The sequence below is a fragment of the Wasmannia auropunctata genome, unplaced genomic scaffold (genome assembly GCF_000956235.1).
Source record: "Wasmannia auropunctata unplaced genomic scaffold, wasmannia.A_1.0 LD335963.1, whole genome shotgun sequence".
Lineage (NCBI taxonomy): Eukaryota > Metazoa > Arthropoda > Insecta > Hymenoptera > Formicidae > Wasmannia > Wasmannia auropunctata.
The window spans coordinates 124408-146751 of record NW_012026927.1 but is presented as its reverse complement, the minus strand read 5'-3'; the positions used below and the strand labels follow the sequence as shown (position 1 = coordinate 146751).

The 22344-nt window shown below is 39.5% G+C and overlaps 1 protein-coding gene across 3 annotated transcripts in view; it reads right to left on the bottom strand.

Annotated features, from left to right (window-relative positions):
- The window catches only part of LOC105455007 (glutamate receptor ionotropic, kainate 2-like), a 122342-nt gene that overhangs the window by 4335 nt on the left and 95663 nt on the right, over positions 1 to 22344 (bottom strand). For all 3 annotated transcript variants that reach the window (XM_011698024.1, XM_011698025.1, XM_011698026.1), the window contains exons 9-16: positions 18975 to 19076; positions 18785 to 18886; positions 13317 to 13520; positions 8316 to 8420; positions 3124 to 3381; positions 1965 to 2162; positions 1118 to 1343; positions 564 to 728 (exon numbers count right to left, since the gene is read on the bottom strand). In XM_011698024.1, coding sequence (XP_011696326.1) covers positions 564 to 728; positions 1118 to 1343; positions 1965 to 2162; positions 3124 to 3381; positions 8316 to 8420; positions 13317 to 13520; positions 18785 to 18886; positions 18975 to 19076 — 1360 coding nt within the window. The remainder of the gene's footprint in view (positions 1 to 563; positions 729 to 1117; positions 1344 to 1964; positions 2163 to 3123; positions 3382 to 8315; positions 8421 to 13316; positions 13521 to 18784; positions 18887 to 18974; positions 19077 to 22344) is intronic.

The window sequence follows — 22344 nt, the reverse complement described above, 5'->3', positions numbered from 1 at the left end:
AATTTAAACAAATATATTACTTGGATAACTAAATAACATGCAAACACAAATAAATACTACTAGTTATTCGAACAAAATAATTTAATTGAGTTGGTTTAGTTAATTCTTTATTAAACAATTTTTATGGTTGAAATGATTGAACTATATCTTTCTTTGTGCAACTAAAGAATTGTTGAATTAACTATTGGATCAAACAACTATATAAATTTAGTTCGTACAATCAATTTTTTTTCTCAGTTATAATATAAATTAAAACGAGTGAATTACAAAAAATTTCTAAAGTATATAAATTGCACGTTCACACGATTCGAATAATTCGTCGTAGAATTTCATTGAAAAATAGATATAATATTTAAATTTATTTTCATCAGAAAAATTCATTTTAAAGTTCTCCGCCGATCAAAGAGCTTTCACGATTTTACATAAGATTAATAAGCCAACAAAGATAATAGGAAATAGTTTGCGGCTATTAAAAGGGAATTTCCGTGTTATGACTTTACCGAGGAAACTCATGATGCGTATAATTCAGAATTTACGCGCTATTCTCCGAGACAGGCGCTCACCTATGTTGTCGACGCCCAGAGCGTTGGCTTTATTCTCCTTTCCCTTTTCCGTCTTCATACAAGTGTCCCCGGGACTCTTCCACCATCTGTCATACAAGATCTGAATTTCGCCTTTCTCTTGCAACTCCAGAATTGCTAGAGAGATCTTATCCCGCCAGGGTGAGCCTGCAAAATTTTTCGGAAATTTGAATCACTTAATCACTAAGTAGATCCGTCTACTTAGTAAGCACTCTTTATTTTACGCGATTTATTTTCATTCTAAATTAAAAGTATATTTTTTATTTGCGCGATATATTATCAAGTACAAATAAAGTAGCTTTATTTTTATTTTGACGTAAGACCAGAGAAAAAATCAATTTGTAAAAGGCAAAATAGATATTTATTTATAAATATTGGATTAAAAATCTTTTATCAATTGAATATACACCGTCCCATATATCAATTTTTTTTAATATTAAAATTGTTTTTTTTTAATTGCTCAATAAACCATTACAAATTGGATCGTAAAAAAAAATGTTTCAAAATGAAAATAGACATTGATCGTAATAGCTGACCCATGGGCGTTGCGATTCCATATCCCTTGGTGTCCAACAGGCCACCAATTTGCGTGAGATTGCAGTCCCTTTGGACAATGTAATCCAGCATGGTCGACTCCATCAGAAAGGCATAATCGCCTTGAAGAACCCGCTGGATACCCTCTTCGTATGTCGGAACAAACACCGACGGCTTCTTATTCTCCATGAATCTCCACATCTTCTTATACGTCTCGACCATCGAGTCCTTGAGTCGAAATTTGAGAAGCGCAGAAAATCAGATTTTATTATCATCATAATTCGCGATAATCGTTATTGTTTAACCGGAGCATCATAAATTTCGCGTATTGATAAATATTATTTTATAATTAACTGCCAACGGAAAAGTTTCTGTAAATCGGTGCGAAAGACGCGACGTGATTAAAACTCCATTTCCGCGTAAACGGAGGCGATTATCATTATAATAATTGCAAAATAATTATTTTCGTATTTATTACGCGGCTGTATCGCGCGCAATCATTATCTGGTTATTAACAGGCCATAAATTGGACGTGAACTCAAGCGTTCGTAAAAATATCAATATAGTACGGGGATTTACATACAAGCTAACGAGCTTACAGTTTCTTGCGCAATTAAAAACATACCTTCTGAATATTTGTATTATATTATAATGTGTATTATATTACAATGTGGAAGGGAAATGTGCGTATGTCACAGCTTTGAGAGTCAAATTCTAATTTACAGTTATTCTCTGTAACATTACAGAGATATTAGTATAGTATTTTTTTTAGATAGTACTAGTATAGAGAGATATTAATGCTATTATATTCCATCATCCGTATTCCAAATAGATAATAATATTAATCACCCTGAAGAAAGTCATCGTGCTTCCGCTATCGAGAGTTCCGTATGCGATGTCCGTCTGACTGGCGAGATCCTCGGCGTGCTCTATCGGCGTGATCATCCTTTCCACCGTGAGGAAAGCCGCTAGATTCGCGGTGTACGACGAGATGATGATCAGGGTGAAGAACCACCATATGCCACCGACGATACGCGTGCTCGTAGCCTGATAAAGATATCATCATTTCATCGATATTCGCCGCACATCGATTTAACGACTAGCTTCATTATCGCTATTGGCTTCGTATTAATTTCACTGCAAAGCGATACGTGTACCGTAAACTCGATTAATAGCTAATTTTAATGATCAATATTATAATACTGCGATAACTACGTTAACGTGCGCCTAATATAGTTTAATAGCAGAACTGCAATCTCTCGTAATAACACCTTCAAATAACGTTAATTCCTCATCACGCTGAAAATACTTCGGCACTTCTTTTTACATCCTTACTATATATCTTTCAAACGTTCCGGGGGGGATTAACGGGTGTTTCATTTAGTTGAATAGGAGATTCTCAGTATTTGAAAACTAATTCAAAAGCTGAAAGTCTGCAAATGAAAGCTGGAGATTTCTTGAACGGGAACATTTGCGTTTGCTTGCCAAGAAAATTGCGAAGCGTTATCGCGAAGGTGTTTGATAATAAGACATTTTCGAATGGATAATCACTTGAAGTAAAGGTAATGCGCGTAATTGGAACAGAAATTTAATTGTTTAATAATTATCGTTGTGGAAATATATATATATATATATATATATATATATCACGTTTGTAATATCATAAAAATTGCTGTAACGTTATCATTTTAAGATCACCTGCATTGTTGTCATCGATAGTATAAAATAAACTATGCGACAGTATAGCTTATAATGATTATATATAATGGACGCTTGAAACCAGGGTCGATTATTATGAGAGTTATTTCACGAGTTATTAGTCTATTATAGATGAAAGGGGCATTGATGAGTTTGTTTATGAAGGTAATTACGATAAGATTAACATAAACGCGTTACGTTAATGTAACATCATAACACCTTATAATTTACATTCATATATAAGATCAGTTTCGCATATAATATATACCCAATACCTACGACATTAAAGCGGAAACTCGCAAACGCAAACCTTGGGATTCAGATCGCTGCCCTGCTGCATGAGGGTTCCGATGGTGAACCAGAAGCTATTCGATAAGGAGAACTGATTCTCGACGATTTCCGGCCCGGGATGACACGGATGGGGATTATTCCATTCGTAGGGGCTAAATCGCGACACGACGAACATCGTCACCGACACCAAAACATACGCTGCTAGAACGTACAGCCAGATCTCGATCGCTAACGGATTCATGAAGGAAAAAAGCCGCGCCTGATGGCTAGTCGGTACCTGTAAAGAATTATTGAACTTTTGATATCTCGTTGTTCGTCATACGAACGCTTTAAATTCTATTTAAAATATTAGAAAAATTTATTCGCTTATGCATTCACGAGCAAAACATTATTTCGTTTTCATATATTAAAAATTTATTTAATAACATTGATATCTGGAATTTTAAAAAATTAAATAATTGTATTAGCAATTAAAGAATTAAATTATAATAAAGCTTATCGCTGGAAATTTTTATTTTCAGCTTGTTTTTTATTATTTAATCGGTATTTTATTTTAACGATCAGATGCACTTCACTAATTATTGTACGCATAAAAAGGAGAGAAGGAGAATATGTATGAAATGTGCATTATAATATTAAGCTTAATTAATTCTGCGTAATATCGGAGCGATATGTGTAATGATGAAGAAATTTCACACGGGTAATTTAACAATTCTTAATTAGCAATCTTAATTAATATTAAACGTAATATCGTGAAATCGATTAATTTGTTTAATGCAATATCCGAAATTTACTTTGCCCACATTGAGATTATTATCCAATTTTCGCTCAGACTTTTGTGGTTTTATTATACTTGTATATTTAATCGTTCCGAGTATACTGCACTTTATATGGACTATCAATTTTTAGGGCTACGCAATTATTACATGAAAGAAACAATTTTTGACAGTCATAATGCACGCGATGTTTTGGTATGATATTGTATAACGAGTCGAATTTAATATATACTGCTTATAAAAATAAAAAGAACACGTGAAAATATAAGCGTAATACGTTGCAGGGTATAATAAATAAAAAAATTGATTTGTAGCGAGATAATTGTAGCGAATTGTCAATACGTTTGTATAGGTTGATATCGATCACGGTGATTTTTTATTCATGTATCACGATAGTTACTAAATGCCTGGTGTTGAAATCTTCGTTTTCTGTCGATACATTTGCGCGAATGGAATTGGTTGATGTAAAATTTAACGCTCGCTCTCTCGATAGCAGATGCTGATTCCGAGGAAATAAGAAAATAACATAGCAGAAAGCACCTGTCCCTGTTATTGTCGACGATGAAAAAAATGACTAGACCCTTGTAAAAGTACCTATGTAACATACATGAAGGATTCGTGATGTTAACAATTAATTTAGAATATTTCGTGTAGTGTAATTCGATAATTCGAGTCGTAAATATATTGCGAAATTTAGCGAAAATATGTAATGGATATGTGACGGGATTAAAGGATATAGCTTTGGAAGTAGAAACAGCTGCCGACTGCAACATTAATTGCAATTAAACGATCGCCCTACATTAATTAGAAAGCACCCTCCGGCCGATCAATGTCGATTGGTGCAATCAGCGAAAAGAGGGACCGCGCGCCACTTGTATAATATTCGCCGGAGGGAAATCCCTGCTCGAGCAGAAACGGATCCCCGCATTGAAAGGCAAGCTCATCGTCAGCGCGGCGCGAGAGAGCCTCCGTCGTTTTTAATTAATTTATAAGAAGTCCACTTATCGAGTTTTTCACGCCTCGTTGTCTCGATGAAAATGTAACTTATGCGTGCGAACTACTCCGCATAAGTAATTCGTTCGAATCACTCTCGATTGCAATTATTTGCAAGCAATTAATTTGCCGTCGCGTCGTCGCACATCACGATCGATTTTAACAAATATTAATATCGATCTCTCAACTAACAAGTATTTGAGCAGAGAGCTTTCGTGGGTTCTGTCAAGTGTAATATACGTAGTCTATAATTAATCCTGCAGTGAATCACGATGAAAGATTACCACGTCACTAACGCTTGACTGCATAACGGTGATTTGCTTAATTATCTTCATTAAGCAGTTGGCTTGCGTCAAATCGGGAACTAAGGCGAACAATTTCATTCGAAGTTTGAACATTGGCGTTGTGGGAAGATCTTCAAGACAATATAATTGGCATTGTGTTACTGCTATTATTTATTATTTAGGTATACATAAAATACAATATATAACATTGAAAGGGCTAATGTAGAAAGAAATACACGACACAAGAATGTGGGAAGATTCTCTCCCAGGAATCCTAAAGAATATGAAAGTTCTATTTTTTTACCAATTTTTCAACAGATATCTTTTTCTAAGATATAAATTATATAAAAAATTAATGTATCCAAATAAAATTGTTCAGATATTAAAAATTAAAATATAATACAATAATTTTTTAAAGACATCATTATGTAATTTCTTTGACAGTTCCGTCATTTGCCCATGTCATATATATATGCATTCTAATCAATAAATATTGCGGTCATAAATAGCTGTAAATCCCACAAAATGTTTTATAAAAGTTTGTAAATTTTAAAATTTGTAAAATGTTTTACAAATGTTTTATAACTTCAATAAAAGATGTCTTTTAAGAAAGTTTTAAAAACGTTTTTAAGATGTCTACTAATAATGTTTTAACGACATCTTAAAAAAAACGACTCTGAGAAATATCTTAGACGCGCATGTTGTCTGATAAAAGTTCGTTCATTTTACGTAGCTTATTAAGAATCCGTTGGTAAATTGATAAAAAAATGGCTTTTAGAAAATACACTTTTAGAGGCTTCCGTCAGAAAAGAAGTTGAAGTAACATTAATGAAATCTATCGAGTTATTAATTATTGGGAAGGAAGGGTGATTAATTTTATTGATTTTTCACGAAGAAGTTATGTTATTGTATATGTATACCTCTATTATTCAACGATTGCTCTCTATAATGACATTTTAAAGTGCTGATTCTTCAGTTTTATTATTGATGGAGCAGTCTGATTAAATAACGAGTCTGATTCAATATATACAGGTGTATCGCAGAAAAAACTGTGGTCGAACAAAACAAGAATAAAAGAAAAAAAGAAAAATTAGCGGCAAAGATCGGAAATGGTCGTTCCGTAAATTTCGTCGGTCCAAACGTCCGATTGGATTTTCCACGGGAAATCGAGGAATTAGAGATAGACGAGGTGGGAGCGACCCCGGACGCAACGATCCCGTCGTCGACCGCGCCGCGGCCGTCGTCGCGAAAATTTTATTACAAAAGCTCGAGAAATTAACTTCTCCATCGGTACCGTTACGTCGCCCGTCCGCGCAATGCCATTATTAACTTCGCAGTAAGCGAGTCCCACCGCTGCTCGTTACGGTATAAAGTGCAGCTGGCCGAGAGAGAAGTTAACTCCAGCATCTCGAATTATTTAGCGCGAGTCGAAACTTGGTGGGATTCCGGTACTGCCGCCCGAATCGATCGAATGGAATCCGCGAATCGGGAGAAACTCCCGGGCACGAGACATTGCGAGAATAATTAAAGCTTCACGAGTGATAAGGTAGAATCAGGAAAGAGACGTCGGGCGAAGAGACAGTATAGGGATGGATATAGAAAAAGAGAAGCATAGAGAAAGAGAGGAGAAGAAGAAGAGAGAGAGAGGGTGGATGAAGAACGGGCGATGGGACGGGAGGGTGGGAGCGGAGGTGGAGGGAGGCAAAAACGGCTGATGAAGAAACGACTCGTCGAACAAATATCGAATTAATCGGCTCACTAACTCGACGCGTCAGCCGATCGATGATACATTCCGATTATTAAATCCGTTTACGTGCCATCACTTACGAGCGGCACTAATTAGTCTGCTTCCCCCTTCTGTCATCTCGCAACACATGTGCTGCATCGTGTTATAAGCGGGAAACATACATACATGCGCGTGTTAGTACTACACGCGAGTGCATCGTCAAGCGCCGCGATATTACTGTCATAGCACGATCTTACAGCACGAGCCGGGTTAATGAAGACTAAATTTACAAGCAGACCGTAAACGATTTTTTTCCCCGGCACTTTACGCATCATCTGTCGCATATTAAAATACGAATTACATGAGTTAATAATATAATAATACATGAAATATAGACGGTACTTTACATATGTTATTTCGCGCAACGATTTTTATTTTCAACAACATAAGCTTTATCGTAATTAGCCTTTACGATAATGCGAAAGATGATGGAGTTATAATTATTCGAAGAATTATTTATACACATTAAGTATAAACAAATGTAAGCGATACATATGATTTTCGTTTGCGATGTTCGATGAGGTTGAGCAGTCAGTTACTATTGCGATACGTGGATAATAATCTCTTATATGCAAGTGGTATTTACACTCGACTATTAGTTGGCCATTTTAGCAAAATGTGGAGGCATTATACAGACGTGACCGTTAGACAATGGTCGGTTTACGGGCAAGTAGATAAGAACTAGTTATGGTCACACAGCCGACGCCGAAATTAGACCGAATTACAAGTCGTATATACGGATAGCAAGTTCTCCCGCATTACCGCCGGCACTATAACTTTACGTAAATATCTCGCGCGGTTTTAAAATTATCTCGCGGACGCGTTTTTATTAACTTTTCAATGCGCGTCGGACGCGCAGTTTGAAAAAAAAGAGAAGTAAGCAGGAAAACAAGAAAATATGAAAACGCGAAAATATCGGCGCGGGGGATATTATTCAACGATGCGAAACTTTCATCGGCATTCCGTTGATTCTTGAGTATGGGTACGTTCGTGCCGGCTGCCAAATAAAAATGGTCTAACAACAACAGATGGAGTATACGGCAAAAAAAAGCAAATAAGAATAACAGATGCGCGGCGCGGAAAAATACACGGGACGAGAGAGGGGAAAGACCAACAAAGCTGGATCCCGCCTCGGCCACAATGCGGCGCGGGACGTGGACGAAATAAAAATATGAGCTATCAGGGTAACGCCATTTCGCGCTCGTGAACCGGGAGATTAAGGGGGAGGCTTTATATAGGATAGCTTTAAATATCCCGGTCCGAGAGCGGGATGCAATTGCTGCCTTGTAACGCAATAAATTCGCGCGTTCAACTCGCGGTTTTGCCGGGTTTGCGCGAGCGAGATATTACCGGCGAGATCCGTCGGACTTACCTTGAAGAGGATCGAGATGCCCAAATTCATGAACGGCTTCGTGAAGTCGATCACGCTCTCGCGCGCGTAGTTGATTGTCATCGAGCCGACAGCGAGATCAGCCTTCTGCGAAATGAGGGAAGATAAATGAAGACATCTGTCGAGAATCAAGAAAACGCAAAGATAATAAACACTGTTAATTTTGATTTATTCCATCTCGTCATCAAGTCACTCAAGTCGAGGCGTGGCGCAGATTCGGCGCGGCGCTACTCTTTGCAGCCCGCGCTTTCGAGTTATCCACTTGGTCGCGTTCGGCAGGTGCTCGAGATTATTTAGACACGCGCGGCAATGGAATAGCTGACTTGGCAATGGCCAGCGAAAAACGCTGTCCCCGATTCAATGAAGCCATTCCACGAAGGAAGAGAGAGCTCAACGTGCGTACTTTCGCCGCGCTATCCAACTGCTTCTTCAGCGTCTGTGAGAGAGCACTCGCGCTCTGGCGGGCGCGCGACGGCGAGCACCGCGAGGCGGCACAGTCCATCGAGATTTATTTCCGGCTTGCGCTGCACACGGGAAGCGCGCGGGATATCTGGCTCTGGAAATGCGCCCCGATAGGGAAATCCCCTGTCTTTTCTTCACGTGCACCCCCGCGCCTGCCTTCTGCCACACACTACACACGGTGTTACAAATTTTCTGTTAACGCGCTGTACGCAAACGTCACACGAAAATTCTATTGCGCGAAATTCAATTTATGCGCTTGCCAATTCGTCACACTCGCAATGATTTACATCGCGAGATTACACGTAATGTGTGCTGTACGTCTCACATATCTGTATTCCAAAAAATTATGAGACCGGATTTCAATTGCAGTCAAATTTCGAATCGAGTGACGTGTACTAAACAAAAGAGATTTTGCATCTCATTGTTTTTCAAATATTTTTTAAATTAAAAATAGATAAAAGTATTTCAGCAAATTTCTTTTAAGTAGCGTGCAATATACCCTTCATCTCGTATTTCGACGATTCTTATAATTTTGTTGGATATTTTATAATTTTTTTTTTTTTCAATGAAACTGATACTAAATAATCACGCGATACGATTGTGAATGAAAAGCAATCATTATTGATTCCAACAATAATTTACACACATGTAATTTCGCTTTTAGCCTTTCACACGCAAAAACTCGATACTTTATACATATATATATTATTGTATATTACGCACGTCAATAGTTGAACCGTGAATGGGAATGCTCAGTGATACATCTCACGTACAACGGACAGGCGAAATGGTCGGACATCGACGTCGCGTAAAACGGCGATACCGGTTCATCCCCGTGAAAGATATTTCGGATTGGCGGCGTCACTAATTCGCGCGTGATTTACGCCCGCGCCCCGGGGTCGACCCATGGATGACGGTCGCAATAATTTGTTGTTGCGTGTACTCGCGCGCGATGACAGCATGGCGCCATTGCGGGCCCGCGATGCATCGTGCCCGTCAATCGTTTATGAATGTACGAGCGAATGTGCAGCAGCTCGCGTACACGCATCGAACGTGTGTCGAGGGAAGCGTGAATGCGAGAAGCCGCCGTCGGTTAAAGCTGCGAGCGGAGATAATGTACCGGAAAAAGGGCGATATCAATTTTACATAGGATTACGGAGACGCGGGAGTGTCCGATATATATTTGTGTATATTGTATCCGCAATACATTGTGTATATATATATATATATATATATATATATATAGTTTATTTAATACTTTTGTTGAAAATCGCTTTTGTCGATTAATAATTTCCATGACGGCGGTGATACATCGCGATGCGGGCTTCGTTTTTCATTTCATTCATTCATTTTTGAGCCGCGTTACCTTTTCCCGTGTAGCCCGACAAACGATAGCCCATTTATCACCTGTGTTCAGATAAAAATAAAATATCGATATATCATTCTTTTCAAGAAAATCCACGCGAGGAAAATTAATATCTCGTGTAACATTCTGCATATTTTGCGTGTCGGCGAATACTCCAAAAACTTGTTGCGTTAAATTCACAAATTAGCGTTGTGGGTAAAAAATTTATCGTAAAATAATATTTTTATTTGAAAACAAATATACCTTTCCACAGTAATATTTTCGAAATAATATCACTCGCTGAAACGCGCAATATCTAGATAAAATAGAACTAAAAATTAACGCAATATAAGAGAATTGTAGTCAAATTTCGAATCAAGCGACACGCACTTAACGAAGAGATTTTGCATCTTCTCTTTGCTTTTCAAATATCTATTAATTAAAAATAGATAAAAAGTATTTCAGCAAATTTCTTTTAAGCAGCGTGCAATATACTCTATTCATTTCATACTTCAACGATTTTTATTCTGATGTTTGCGTTATATTATATATATAATTTTACTGTGCGCACTAAAATATGGCTAATTACAATAGTTTTCTGCAGACTAATCATCGATTTAACATTCTTAGCTGCGGATGTTTCGAACGGCACAGGCGGCGTTTCGCTTAACTATGATGCATAAGTCGCTAAAATACGATGCCGCTTCTAGGCATATTACGTGAGCTTTTTTATCATCATTTTTCCGTCCTCGGTTTCGCCATTGCGCTCTCGGGCTCACGACGACTGCGGCGAGGCGAGTATTATTAATGATCATCTGACAAAATTAATACTGCCGTCCGGATAACATAGTGCCGGTCGCTTTGTAACGTCCACCGGTCTGCGGGTCCCGACGAAAATGAGAAATTTCGCGGATATCTCATATCGCGATTCCTCATAATTCCGTGAATTCCGGCCCGTACGCGGCGTTTATACGTCATCGTATCGTTGATCGTTATGTTTAATGCATTCGGGATCCCAAGATATTAAACCATTCATAACTGTCGTTTCCCTGAAATTTTCAGAACGCGATTATTCCGTTATCTACTCCTTCTTGAGCCAGCATCCTTCCCTTAATTTACGAATATTATTTCGTTAAATTAAACGGTCATTTCGAACACTTCGACTCGAGCCCGTTTGATAAAGCCATCTCCTCGAACTTTCCTTGTCACGTCCACATTAAAAGTCTGGAATTAATTATTTCTATACGAGCGCGTAATTTCTGTTATACGCGCGCGCGCACACACGTACGCGCAACGCACACGCAGGATTTATACATTATTCATCGTGATAAAAGTGCGCCTTTGTGTTCCGCAGCAACCGGACACTGAATCCAATCCCAAAGTTCGGGATTTATGGCGAAAGTAGTTCTCTGGAATGTAGATATCGCCGCCTAGGATACTTGGCTCATTACATCCTACTTAGAGTTTTCTCCCAAAAACGAGTGCTCCTTCAAGAAAATGTACCGCGGGAAAAAAATGTGCGCGTTCCATGGAAAAAAAAAGGACGAGCTGTCCTCGAAGTTCTTTACCTCGAAAGAAATTGTAAAATATTTGTAAAACATAAAGATCTTCCAATTTTGCATGTTGCGTCAAGTTAATTTCAAGAGAGATTATCCGTCTATCTCGTTTAGTTGGGATATTAACAAAAATCCTAGGACAATCACAAATATACGAAAAAGCAACGCTCAAACTTCTACGTTTCTTTACTGGTGCGAATAATACATTCAGGCTATCGTGATCGCAGCAATGCGGGTGTCACATATGTACGTACATATACGGTGATACACTACAGCGTGCGCTTAACTCTGGTTCCGACACGAGGATTTACTTGCGTAACCCCCAAGCTCTTTTTATTTCCGAGCGCGCCGCTATCTTCTCTTGCCTGCCGGCAGACGCGAGGCGTGTATGCGATTGACATCGTTATCACGGCGTCGCGCACAGTTGCCGTTGCATCTGCTACAAACGTCAGCGGGATATTGAAATTCGGTAGAACGGAATTGCGCGCGTATGCGCCACTTAATCAATCGCCCCGCGTGCGCGATGTACCTACCTACCTACCTACCCACCTCCGAAATGTAGACGTAGTCGGCGGGCCGACTACGACGACGCAGCAGCAATACGCGGGCTAGTTTCACGCTTTCCTGGTAGAAACGCGATGTCGCCCGTATACACACCCAGGCCGTCGCATCTGTTCGTGATTTGAATTGCAAAAGCGAGGCGGCATGCGCGCGGCGCAGCCTAAGCCTATACGCGTTTAACGCGAAGTGCACGGTGCGGCGATTCGCTCGCGCGCCTATCGCCACCAAAATTGCACACGGTTTCCTATATATCGCGGCACATCCCGCCGCCGCCGTCGCGCTGTCGTTCGTAGGTAATCTCGCGTGTGCGGCCATCAATTTGCATGATTAATGCGCGCCCATGGAACACACGCGGGGTGTTACTGATGCGAATGGCAGTATACCTTTGACCTGACACGAAATTGGTCGCGATAATTCGTATACGGTGAAAGGAGAGCCGTAAGTAAATTTTTGTGAAGCACGTGTTTCTACGGATATCTCTTGGGATATGTACGCAGGATAACTTGTTTGCGTATACGAGCGACGCTACTCATATCTCCCAAGGATCACATTTCCTCGGCGAATGCCGATACACTTGCTCCCTATCTCTGTCGAAATTCGCTTAACTACCCTTTGTTGCGTCTATCGCCGGTTATCAAACTGTCTCTTGCGCTGGGAGTCAACAACCTCCAGAGCACGCGGAGGTAGACCGCGTATACAACGCTTCCGTCACCTGTAAATTATACGCCGCCGTGTACGCGGTATATATAGTACGTCAGTCAGACATCCTTTCATTTTGAAAGGATCCTCTGATCCTCGCAGTCACGCGAGACTCTTTCGTGCACGCCTCTTAACAATAAATTATCGAGATGCCTATACAGAGAGAATCTATATGTACAAAACGGGACATTTATAAAATCGATTGCCGAAGAGGATTATTTCTGACAATGCCGCAGTTCGCATGAGCAGACGGTTCAATTCCCTTTGGCTCCAGTAGGCTGTGCACGTCTCCCGCGCTAATTCAAGTCGAGCCTGGCACCGATGCACACGGACGCGCACGGGTATCGCACACACACTCACCTTGTCCATCAGCTGGCGAACTATCCCGTTCCACTCGCCGGTCTCGTAATCGTAAACGCCATACTTGCCATCCGGCACGAGCTCGATCCTGTAGGTGAAGCCCACCATGCGCGCTATCTCCTTCAGCAGGTCGATGCAGAAGCCTTCGTAGCGCGTGTTCCCGCTGAAATTCCCCCCGCTCTTCAGCATTACATACGGCTGCTCCTACGGGGATCATAAAAAGGAGCTGCCGTCTTTCGCTTCGTTCCCCCCTATCCCTTCGCAGGATTTCCCCCCCCCCGCCCTCCCCCCCCCGATTCCTTCCTCTCTTTCACTCCTTCCTATCTCTACGTTCGTCCGTCTCCGGTCGCCAGTTCTCCCGCCCATTTCGTTATCCCGCATCCCCTTTCACAGGGTGCAGCTACCACCGCGCGCGCGGACCTATCGATATGGTCGACAACAAAGTTCCGCGCGAAACGATAAAGCGTTCGCGCGTTCGTCACGGGAATTTTATACGGATTGGATGTAAATCTTTTTATTTTTTTTACTTCTTGGGGGCGAATCGAGTCGCGCGCGGCTGGAGATCAAGTTTTACAGCTTCAGTGTCGCTCCGAGAGGATTAGGGAAAATGTTGGTGTGTCGCTTTGCTCCCCCGCCGAGGAATACGCGTTATGCAGATTCAATTAAAGAATAACAGACGGACGCATTTTGTTGAAATCGTGTTAATATTAATAATATTAGACTGACAGCTGTATATTGGCTTTTACTCGTACAAAAAAAAAACGTTCGTACTTTTATTCTATAATATAAATATTATAAGAGCACATGTACTACATGCTATATGTGTGTAAAAATGTGCCCGAAGAACTTACAAGCTGTATCGCAAACGACGTGATGCGCAGCTCGAGCTGCGTAATGTCGACTGAAAATTTATCCGTGCTTTTTTTCCCCACTCTGAAATAACATCTATGAATTTCGCATAAAAAGTGACGTCGCCGAAGATCCCCGGGATACCGTATGCGCCGTACGCGACAGCGAGTCGTGCATCTATCTGTAACGGCGCGGACAGCTTTAATTGGTATTTACGATGACATACCGAGCATGGCGAATGCACTTGCCCCTTCCCCCCCCCCCCCGAACGCGAGCGTTCGATGGCTCTCTCGATGTTGATTACCGGCTAAATGGATTACTCTTCGATAGACTATTACGTCGAACACTCCCACGAGATGTGCTCTGCAAGCGTAACTGCGTGTCGTAGGCCTCGGAGACTCAGGTGCGAGAGGACCGATTAACGTGCGTAATGTTACGTCAGCAGGACGATAGCTTGCCAAATAAATCTCATGAGTGTGTGATGCTATCTTATATTGTTATTTGTTGTTTTACTAATAAAAAAAGTTCGAGATAAATAGACCGTTGAGGTACATGATTTTCTGATCGATATCAAACGCATTAGTAAGTCCGATAGTGAAAATTCAAAATGAGCTGATTTGCCCTTTTTTTATAAAGTTGACATGATACATAATTTCGATTAACGGATTTTTTGCCTCTATATCATAGATAATTTTTCCCATTAATTTAATAGCGAATATACTTTTCTCATTTTTTACACGCGATAAAAAAATCTGTCTTATCTAACATCGTTATTTTACATTAATGAGAAACAAAGGAATTTTTATCAAGTTGAGAACGTGTATCTCGCGCGCAGAAGCGGTGAATTTAAACATCTGATGAAACATTGATACGAATAATCGATCGTGTTGAAGTAACGCCGACGAACAATACGGGGAAGCAAGAACGGGAAAAATTATCCGAGAAATTCCGATAATTGCACACGTATACGGGAGAGACGAACGTGCAACGAGCGAGAGCTTTCGTTTCACCGGGTAAATATTATCCTGACGATGAACGAGTGAAAATATAGACAAAAAGATGCTCCCCTCTACGCCCGCCCCAGATGCGAGCGTTATCGCGCGGTCGCCGTATATTCAGACGCGGTGAGTTGGAGGTCCACCACGCGCGCGCGCGCGTGGGGTCTGGATTTAAATTTAAATTCAAATCGGCTTCTTGAAATGCAATAAAGTAGCTTCACTTCATGAAGGCTTTCCGCCATTTTAGATGAAAATGGGACCGGTGACTGCCGCGCGGCGGAAACGCGAGAGATTTAATTAGAGGGTACGTCGAGCGGATTTGGTATTTACGAGCTGCATATGAGAATTTCGACCGGATTAACTGCATACTCCGCCTATATGGAGAATGCATTTAGTAGGTATTAATTAAGCCGCGTCGAAAAGCGGCGTGTTGGGGAGGAAAAAAAACATGAAAGATGAAAAAGGAGAGCGTGTTAATCCGAGTCGAGATTTACAACGCATTTTAAAACATTTTAAATTGTTTTTATTCTTGTTATTTAATATTATTATCTTTGTGACATGGGGGATTCAAACGAGACAGTCGAGAACGCCACGTATTTTATTTGTGTGCATGCGCGTGCTGTTTGGGGTTTTACATTCGTTTGTAAAAAAAAAAATTGTTATGCATACGTATACATACATATGCAAATATGGAAAGAGCTTGAAAATTCAAACGTAAGATTCAATCTAAATAAGCTGCGCGAATGCGCGCACGAAAACAAAGATGAAAAATTAGCGTTGGGTAGTTAGGGGTGGAAGCCTTGGTGAGAGAGAAATTATTTTTTGCGGGATGAATTTTGCGCGCGCGCAAATTTTTACCGTAGATTTCGACGTAAAAGAACACACGGGTATCGCGTCGAAATGGAAAAAGAAATGACTAATTGACTTATCGCACGCGTAGAGTAAGAAAAGATGGATTAAACGATCGGGGCGCGTTCATGAATAATTACTTAATATGGCACGTTCTCGTGAGAGAGCGCAGAGTGCTAAAGTCCGTACATGCAATTTAGAAGACGGAAAATGAGATATAAAATTAATTTAAGCCAACTTAATGGAGGCTGTAAGGCCACTTTTAACTTCCCTTTGAATAATGCATGAGTCTTTTGAATAAAGAGAAAAAGTACGTGAAGCGTGAAGCCGTAAGAGCGTGAAAGATTTAAGGAGAAGAGGTCCCGGTAAATTTCAATGCGCTCGCGGATACAAAGCGACGCACGTGCACGCGAGTATCGACGAAATACGTAATTATTAAGGATTTGCGCGCACAGTCAGAGAGAGAGAAAAGTTTTCGTATCTTCGAGAAATAATTAATCAAAGTAAATAAGAAATTCTCAGGTAAAATCATTTTGCAAGATCGTATATTGCTTCAGTAAGCATGAAAATTACTAGTCTATAATCATAGTGATATTATAAAATAGCGTTATAATTTGTACGAGAAATACATTTTATTCGCATTTATTTTTATGCACAATTGATCTTTATTATTAATAAAATCATTATAAAAAAAGTATTTTACGTTCGTACACACATCCTATCTGAAGCTATTTTCAATGAAAAAGGAAAAATTCGCGATATGTAAAAAATATTAATTATACTTTGATTTTCATCTACATTGAGAGATCCCGTGCAAATTTTAATTTTAAATATAAATTACAATATGATTTAATACAATTATAAATTATTATGTCATATATTTAATAATTTGTTTGACATCTACGGCCAATATGATCTTTTCCTCGTTTAAATAAATTAATTCGCTTTATAGAAAAAATTTGCATTCGTAAATTATTTGTTCGCGTTAAGTACAAAAAAAATAATCAAGAAATATTACCTCATTGTTTGAAAATATAAACAATTATTAAATATTCTTTTTATGTGAGTTGTCATTTTTATTTCTTACATTATAAAAAGATTTTTCATTCGTTGTATAAATAAGGAATAAAATTGGAAGCAATAATTATTACTTCCAATTTTTCCAAAATGAAAATTTCATGCAAAGTTATATGTCGGTGATTATATGTAGGATTGTAAAAAAAATTGGTGTAATTAATTATGCTAATCGAAATTTATGTAATTGACCCTGCAAGCGAATTCTATAATGCTGTGATCCTGGGATGTTTACGCTAAACAACGCGATCAATAGACAGCTTGCTACAATTATTGATCGATTTACGATCTTATTTCATGTCGACGGACATTTACGAGTCAATGCCACGCACATTACAACGTACACGTCGTATTGTGATTTATCTTTAAAGGATGGCTCTTTATTCTACAATTATGGTAGATACCAGGAGTAGTTAATTATAACGAGTTACTAGGAGAACAAATTCGACTAGTCAAGCATAGAACTATTGCGACTAGATGCACAAAACCCAATTATAACTGAGTCCGAGATATTGGATTGTAACAAAATATGGGATTACAGAAGAATAGGATGATTTTATTACTTACATTTTATGTCTTTACCAATTAAAGAATTTTGAAAACAACGAGCTAATACTATTTACATCTCTACCATTAATGCGATTGCATACTGGACCGTCAAGGTATTAACGCAGTATATGTACACTTGTTAGCAATTAAGGGAATATACACAGTAGTACAAGCTCGTATTGGTCGGGCAGAAATTGGCGAACCATAGAATCGCTTTCAATTCAATAGCAACAATCGGCATGGGATCTAGTCTAATCTGAGGTATGTAATTTCAGGTGACAAAGTAAAGCTTGCCTCGGTTATACGAAACGGGCCAATGCGAGATGTCAGCAGCAGCGATACTCTATATGCGGTGAGCAAGAGTGTCCCGGGGATGGATGTATCACGTGTATCAGACAAGAGAGACGTGAGAAATGAAACGAACAAACCAAATCATACATGTCGCATGAGCTCTCGGACGATGCCGTTCCACTCGCCGGTCTCCGGGTCCCGCGCGCCGTACTTCCTGTCCGGCACCAGCTCCAGCCGGTACGAGAAGCCTACCTCCCTCGCCACCGCCGCCAGGAGGTCCACGCAAAAACCGTAAAATCGCGAGTTCCCGGTGTAGTTCTTTTCGTGGTGCATCATCACGTACGGCGTCTCCTGCTCGGCCCGGACGCCGAACGTACCCGGGATTCATGCAAGAATAACGAAAAGCGCTTTGAGACCACCGCGGCGTAACGCGCGGATTTATGACGAGACACGTCGGCGCCGACCATATCGAGGAACTTTCAACGGCTATCGCGCGTTTCTCGCTCGACTTCCAAAATGGGCGGGTATACGGCGGTGCCGGAGTTGAAACCAGTAAAACAGTCGGCGAACATTATGCGACAATCTACCTCGCCTTGCGTGTATCGTTTCTGTTCATTTTTTTTTTGAAAGCAAAAATTATTACGAATATATTTGAATATATTCCTCTTAACTGCGTCCCCAAATGTCGCATAATCTTGCGATAAAACGTGCGTAGATTTATATGAAGTTACAAAAAAGAAATTCCTTATATAAAATAATTTTCTTGCCAGGACAATAAATAAAACCGAAAACAAGGCTAAAAACAAAAACACTTTTATTGCGCAACAAAATGGTGATTTGATACCGACGGCAACTTACCAGTATAGTGATCACAATCAGAGTTACATTCCCGATGCTAGGCTCGAAGAAGGCCGCAGTGTCTGTGACGTTGACGCCGGCGCCGGGACGCCACTCGCCGACCTAGTTTCGCATATAATTTTATATCTGATATTCCCGACGCTCCCCTAACACGCTTCCTGTTTTGCTTACGGTAAGGCCACGGACGTACCTTGACGAGCGAGTGTTGCTTCAGTTTCAGCAGATCCAATTTAAACTGAATTCTGCGGCCTTCTTTAAATTCAATAGGTCCGGAGATTCCTTTTATCTCGACCTGCAACAAAAACCGGATGCGAATTCGCATTCGTGAGAGTGCTCTCTATGTTACATGCAGCGCGGGTTCGTCAACCTTATTCCCGCGCTCGACGCCGACGCATTTACATTCAGCAAATTGAACTTGAAATAACAAGCATTTTGTAGAACATATGCAACGCTTCAATGAGAGTATTCCATTTGTGTCCCCATCTATTCAGTTCCGTTTAATAAACAAAATTCGATTCAACTATCGTGATTTAAAATATAAATGCAGCAGTATAAAGACATTTAAGCATTCATTTTTTTTTTAAAGAAAGCATCGAAGCTAGGAAGCTAGGAATTAGAAATTTATTGCGATCGTAAGGCACACGTTTGAGATAAGGCGTTTATTATAACAGTGGATAAATCCAGATGGAAGAAGGATTTTCTTACGCGCCCCACATAAACTGTGAACTGCATTAAAATGCGATGCAAGACGGATGCACATCGTCGGCGTAAATCTCTCAATCTCGGCGCGCATCAGCTGCCGGCGCGAAGACAAAACTCGTGGCGTAGTAGTTTGGCTAACGGGGCTAGCGGCTCCGTATTACTGGCTCAGAAATTTTCCCAGTTGCCTTAAAAATTTTCGCACTTAGAAAGTCGTTACCGCCTACGTGAGGCGCGAATCTCGTAAAGTCGTTAAAGCCCCCTTCTTGAAGATCTTACGCCACTCGTATACGCTATTCGGGGGAGGAACGGCAGATCATATTCACAGACTTCCGGTAAAATGCTACGGAAATCTGCGGGGCGATCGACGATTGAGCGATGTTAAGAGAGTGATAGGATATCGGTTAGGAAAAGAGACAAGCGGTAGATGGATACGTTTAGTTTTGGTAAGGATCATGGAACGTCATAAACTTCGAAAAGATCGCCATCAAACATTTTTCACGATCGGCGGTATCATTTGAAAGGATTTTTCTCCCTTCTTTCGCGACAGAGCTTAAAGTGGATGCAAGCATACGTAATAATTATCGTATCAAATACGAAAAATCGCTTAATTCTCGCGGAATAAAAAATATTACTGTATCGATAGATTGATCCAGAAAAAATTAGAAAATTTTTATAATATTTTGTATATCAAACGACAATTTACATGATGCAGCTTATATATAAACGTTTTCAAATATTCAATTAATAAAATCTGCAGTTTAGCACTCGAGTATTTATTATATATAATAAAATATTTTGAACTTTTATATTTTTCTGTGAGATGTCACTTTTTCTGTTTTAAAAACAAGAAAAATACAATTCTTTTAATAGCAATACTGAAATCTGAGAGATGTGCTTTTACACTTTTGTTTACCCTGTGTACTAAATGTAACTGATACATTTGCTAAACCGCAAAGAATTAAAATGCAACAGCTTTGACTGTAAAAAGAGAAAATGAAAAACGGCTGTATACAAAAGCATACGTAGTTTAATATAAGCGTCATAATTATGGTACTATTTTAATGCAATTTTTATCATTAATACAGTTTGTAGTAGATTTTCAAATATTAAACTGTATTACAAATTTTGTTAATATTTTTGAGATTATATTATACATGGCACAGGATGCACTTCGCAATAAAATTCAGAAAACGAACAAATAGTGCAGATTATCAAAAATTTATTTCAGCTCGTTCTTTCGACCGTAAAAATTGTCGTACCTATAATCGTCGATTCGCCTTTTTTGTGATTTTCGATTCACGAGTAAAACCGCAGCAAAATAAAACAAAAATATGTTCAATCCTTCGTACTAAATCCTTGTATAATAAAAACACAGGAGACTTGAATAAATACGCTTTGCAAAAATGAAAATACGAGAGTTTAAGAGAGCTCCAAGAATCTCTCGATAGCGTTTCGTTTTTTGTGGGATAATGCAAGAATCGGATGCATGGAAACGGAAAATGAAGGTGGAGCCACAAAGTAAACGCGAATCTCAAGTTCGATTACCTCATTAAGCGGCAACTTTCGGCCAAGAGAGAATTGATAATTTCTCATTTCGATCGCCGCACATTGCTCCCATGTTTTTCTTGCGAACAGAAAGACAAGAGAGATACTGCAGCGTGTAACATTCATCTTCGGCCTCTTGAAACAAAACCATTAATGTTCCTCTAAAGGGGGACTCTTCTAAATTGTGGCTTCTAGGCTGACTTAAAAGTTACGCGATGCATAATGCCCCAACACACTGGAAGCATATATACAGTCGCACCGCATTTAATCTTGGCCACATTCTTTTGCATTAGTTTTATATTTTTCGCGAATGCAGCCGAGCTGACTGTCCACCAGATTTTTCGTCAGCGCGGAACCATAAAGTGTGAAATTAACGTATGAAAAGCGACATTGTACTGAATTAGCAACATCGCATGTTTTAAATATATTACACCGGTGCCCCTCATAAAATATTCATAACATGTAAATTATGCTATTGCATAAATGAATGTAAATGTAAAATGTTATGACAGTTCGCAAACCGCGACTACTAAATACTGCTTCACGCGCATTTAAACGTGCTTTGTAATAAATTAATAAAGCAAATAATGTCATAGTATCTGTCTGTACATACGCCAAGTTTTCATATTATCGAGCATTACAAATCGAGTAACTGGAGAAGCGGACTGCCGCTGAATTTGATTGCTCATTTGTGAGCACTATTAATCCTACAGTGCTTTTCTTTCTTTAACTGACTGAAGACTTTGATTCTGTTAATGAAATATTGTAATCTATTAGAAGAAAATCTGAAAAAAGGAACAGTAACTTAGCGATCTCAATTATTAAGCATTTATAGGTACATATATTTTCATCTTCATATTCTCTATATAAAGAAAAACACGGCTGCATTTTATTTTTAGCTCATATTTCTATCTTTGTCAAAGTCTTTGACATACAAATTACAATAAAATCAGGTAGTTTTATTATTAAAATGGATAACTGGATAGTGAAGATTAAACAATCTGTAGGTAACTTAAAAACGGGAAAAAAATATTATAAACTCCGAACATGCCGGCAAAGTCGAGTTTGGGGTCTCACTTTAGAGTTTCACAGTAGTTTAATTTATTTTGTTGTCTGCCGACTAATATTTAAATGTTAAATGGCAAATAATCAGTAGCTTTCCGACGGCTAGGCTTTTATCTGCTCGTGTTATTTCTTGCCATTTCAATAAGTAGCGTGTCGTAAAACTCTCGCAGTCTGACAGCTTCAATTCTTTTTATTACGCCCGATCAAAATTCGGGGCCGCGAGGGGCGGCCGGAACGAACGATCGGTA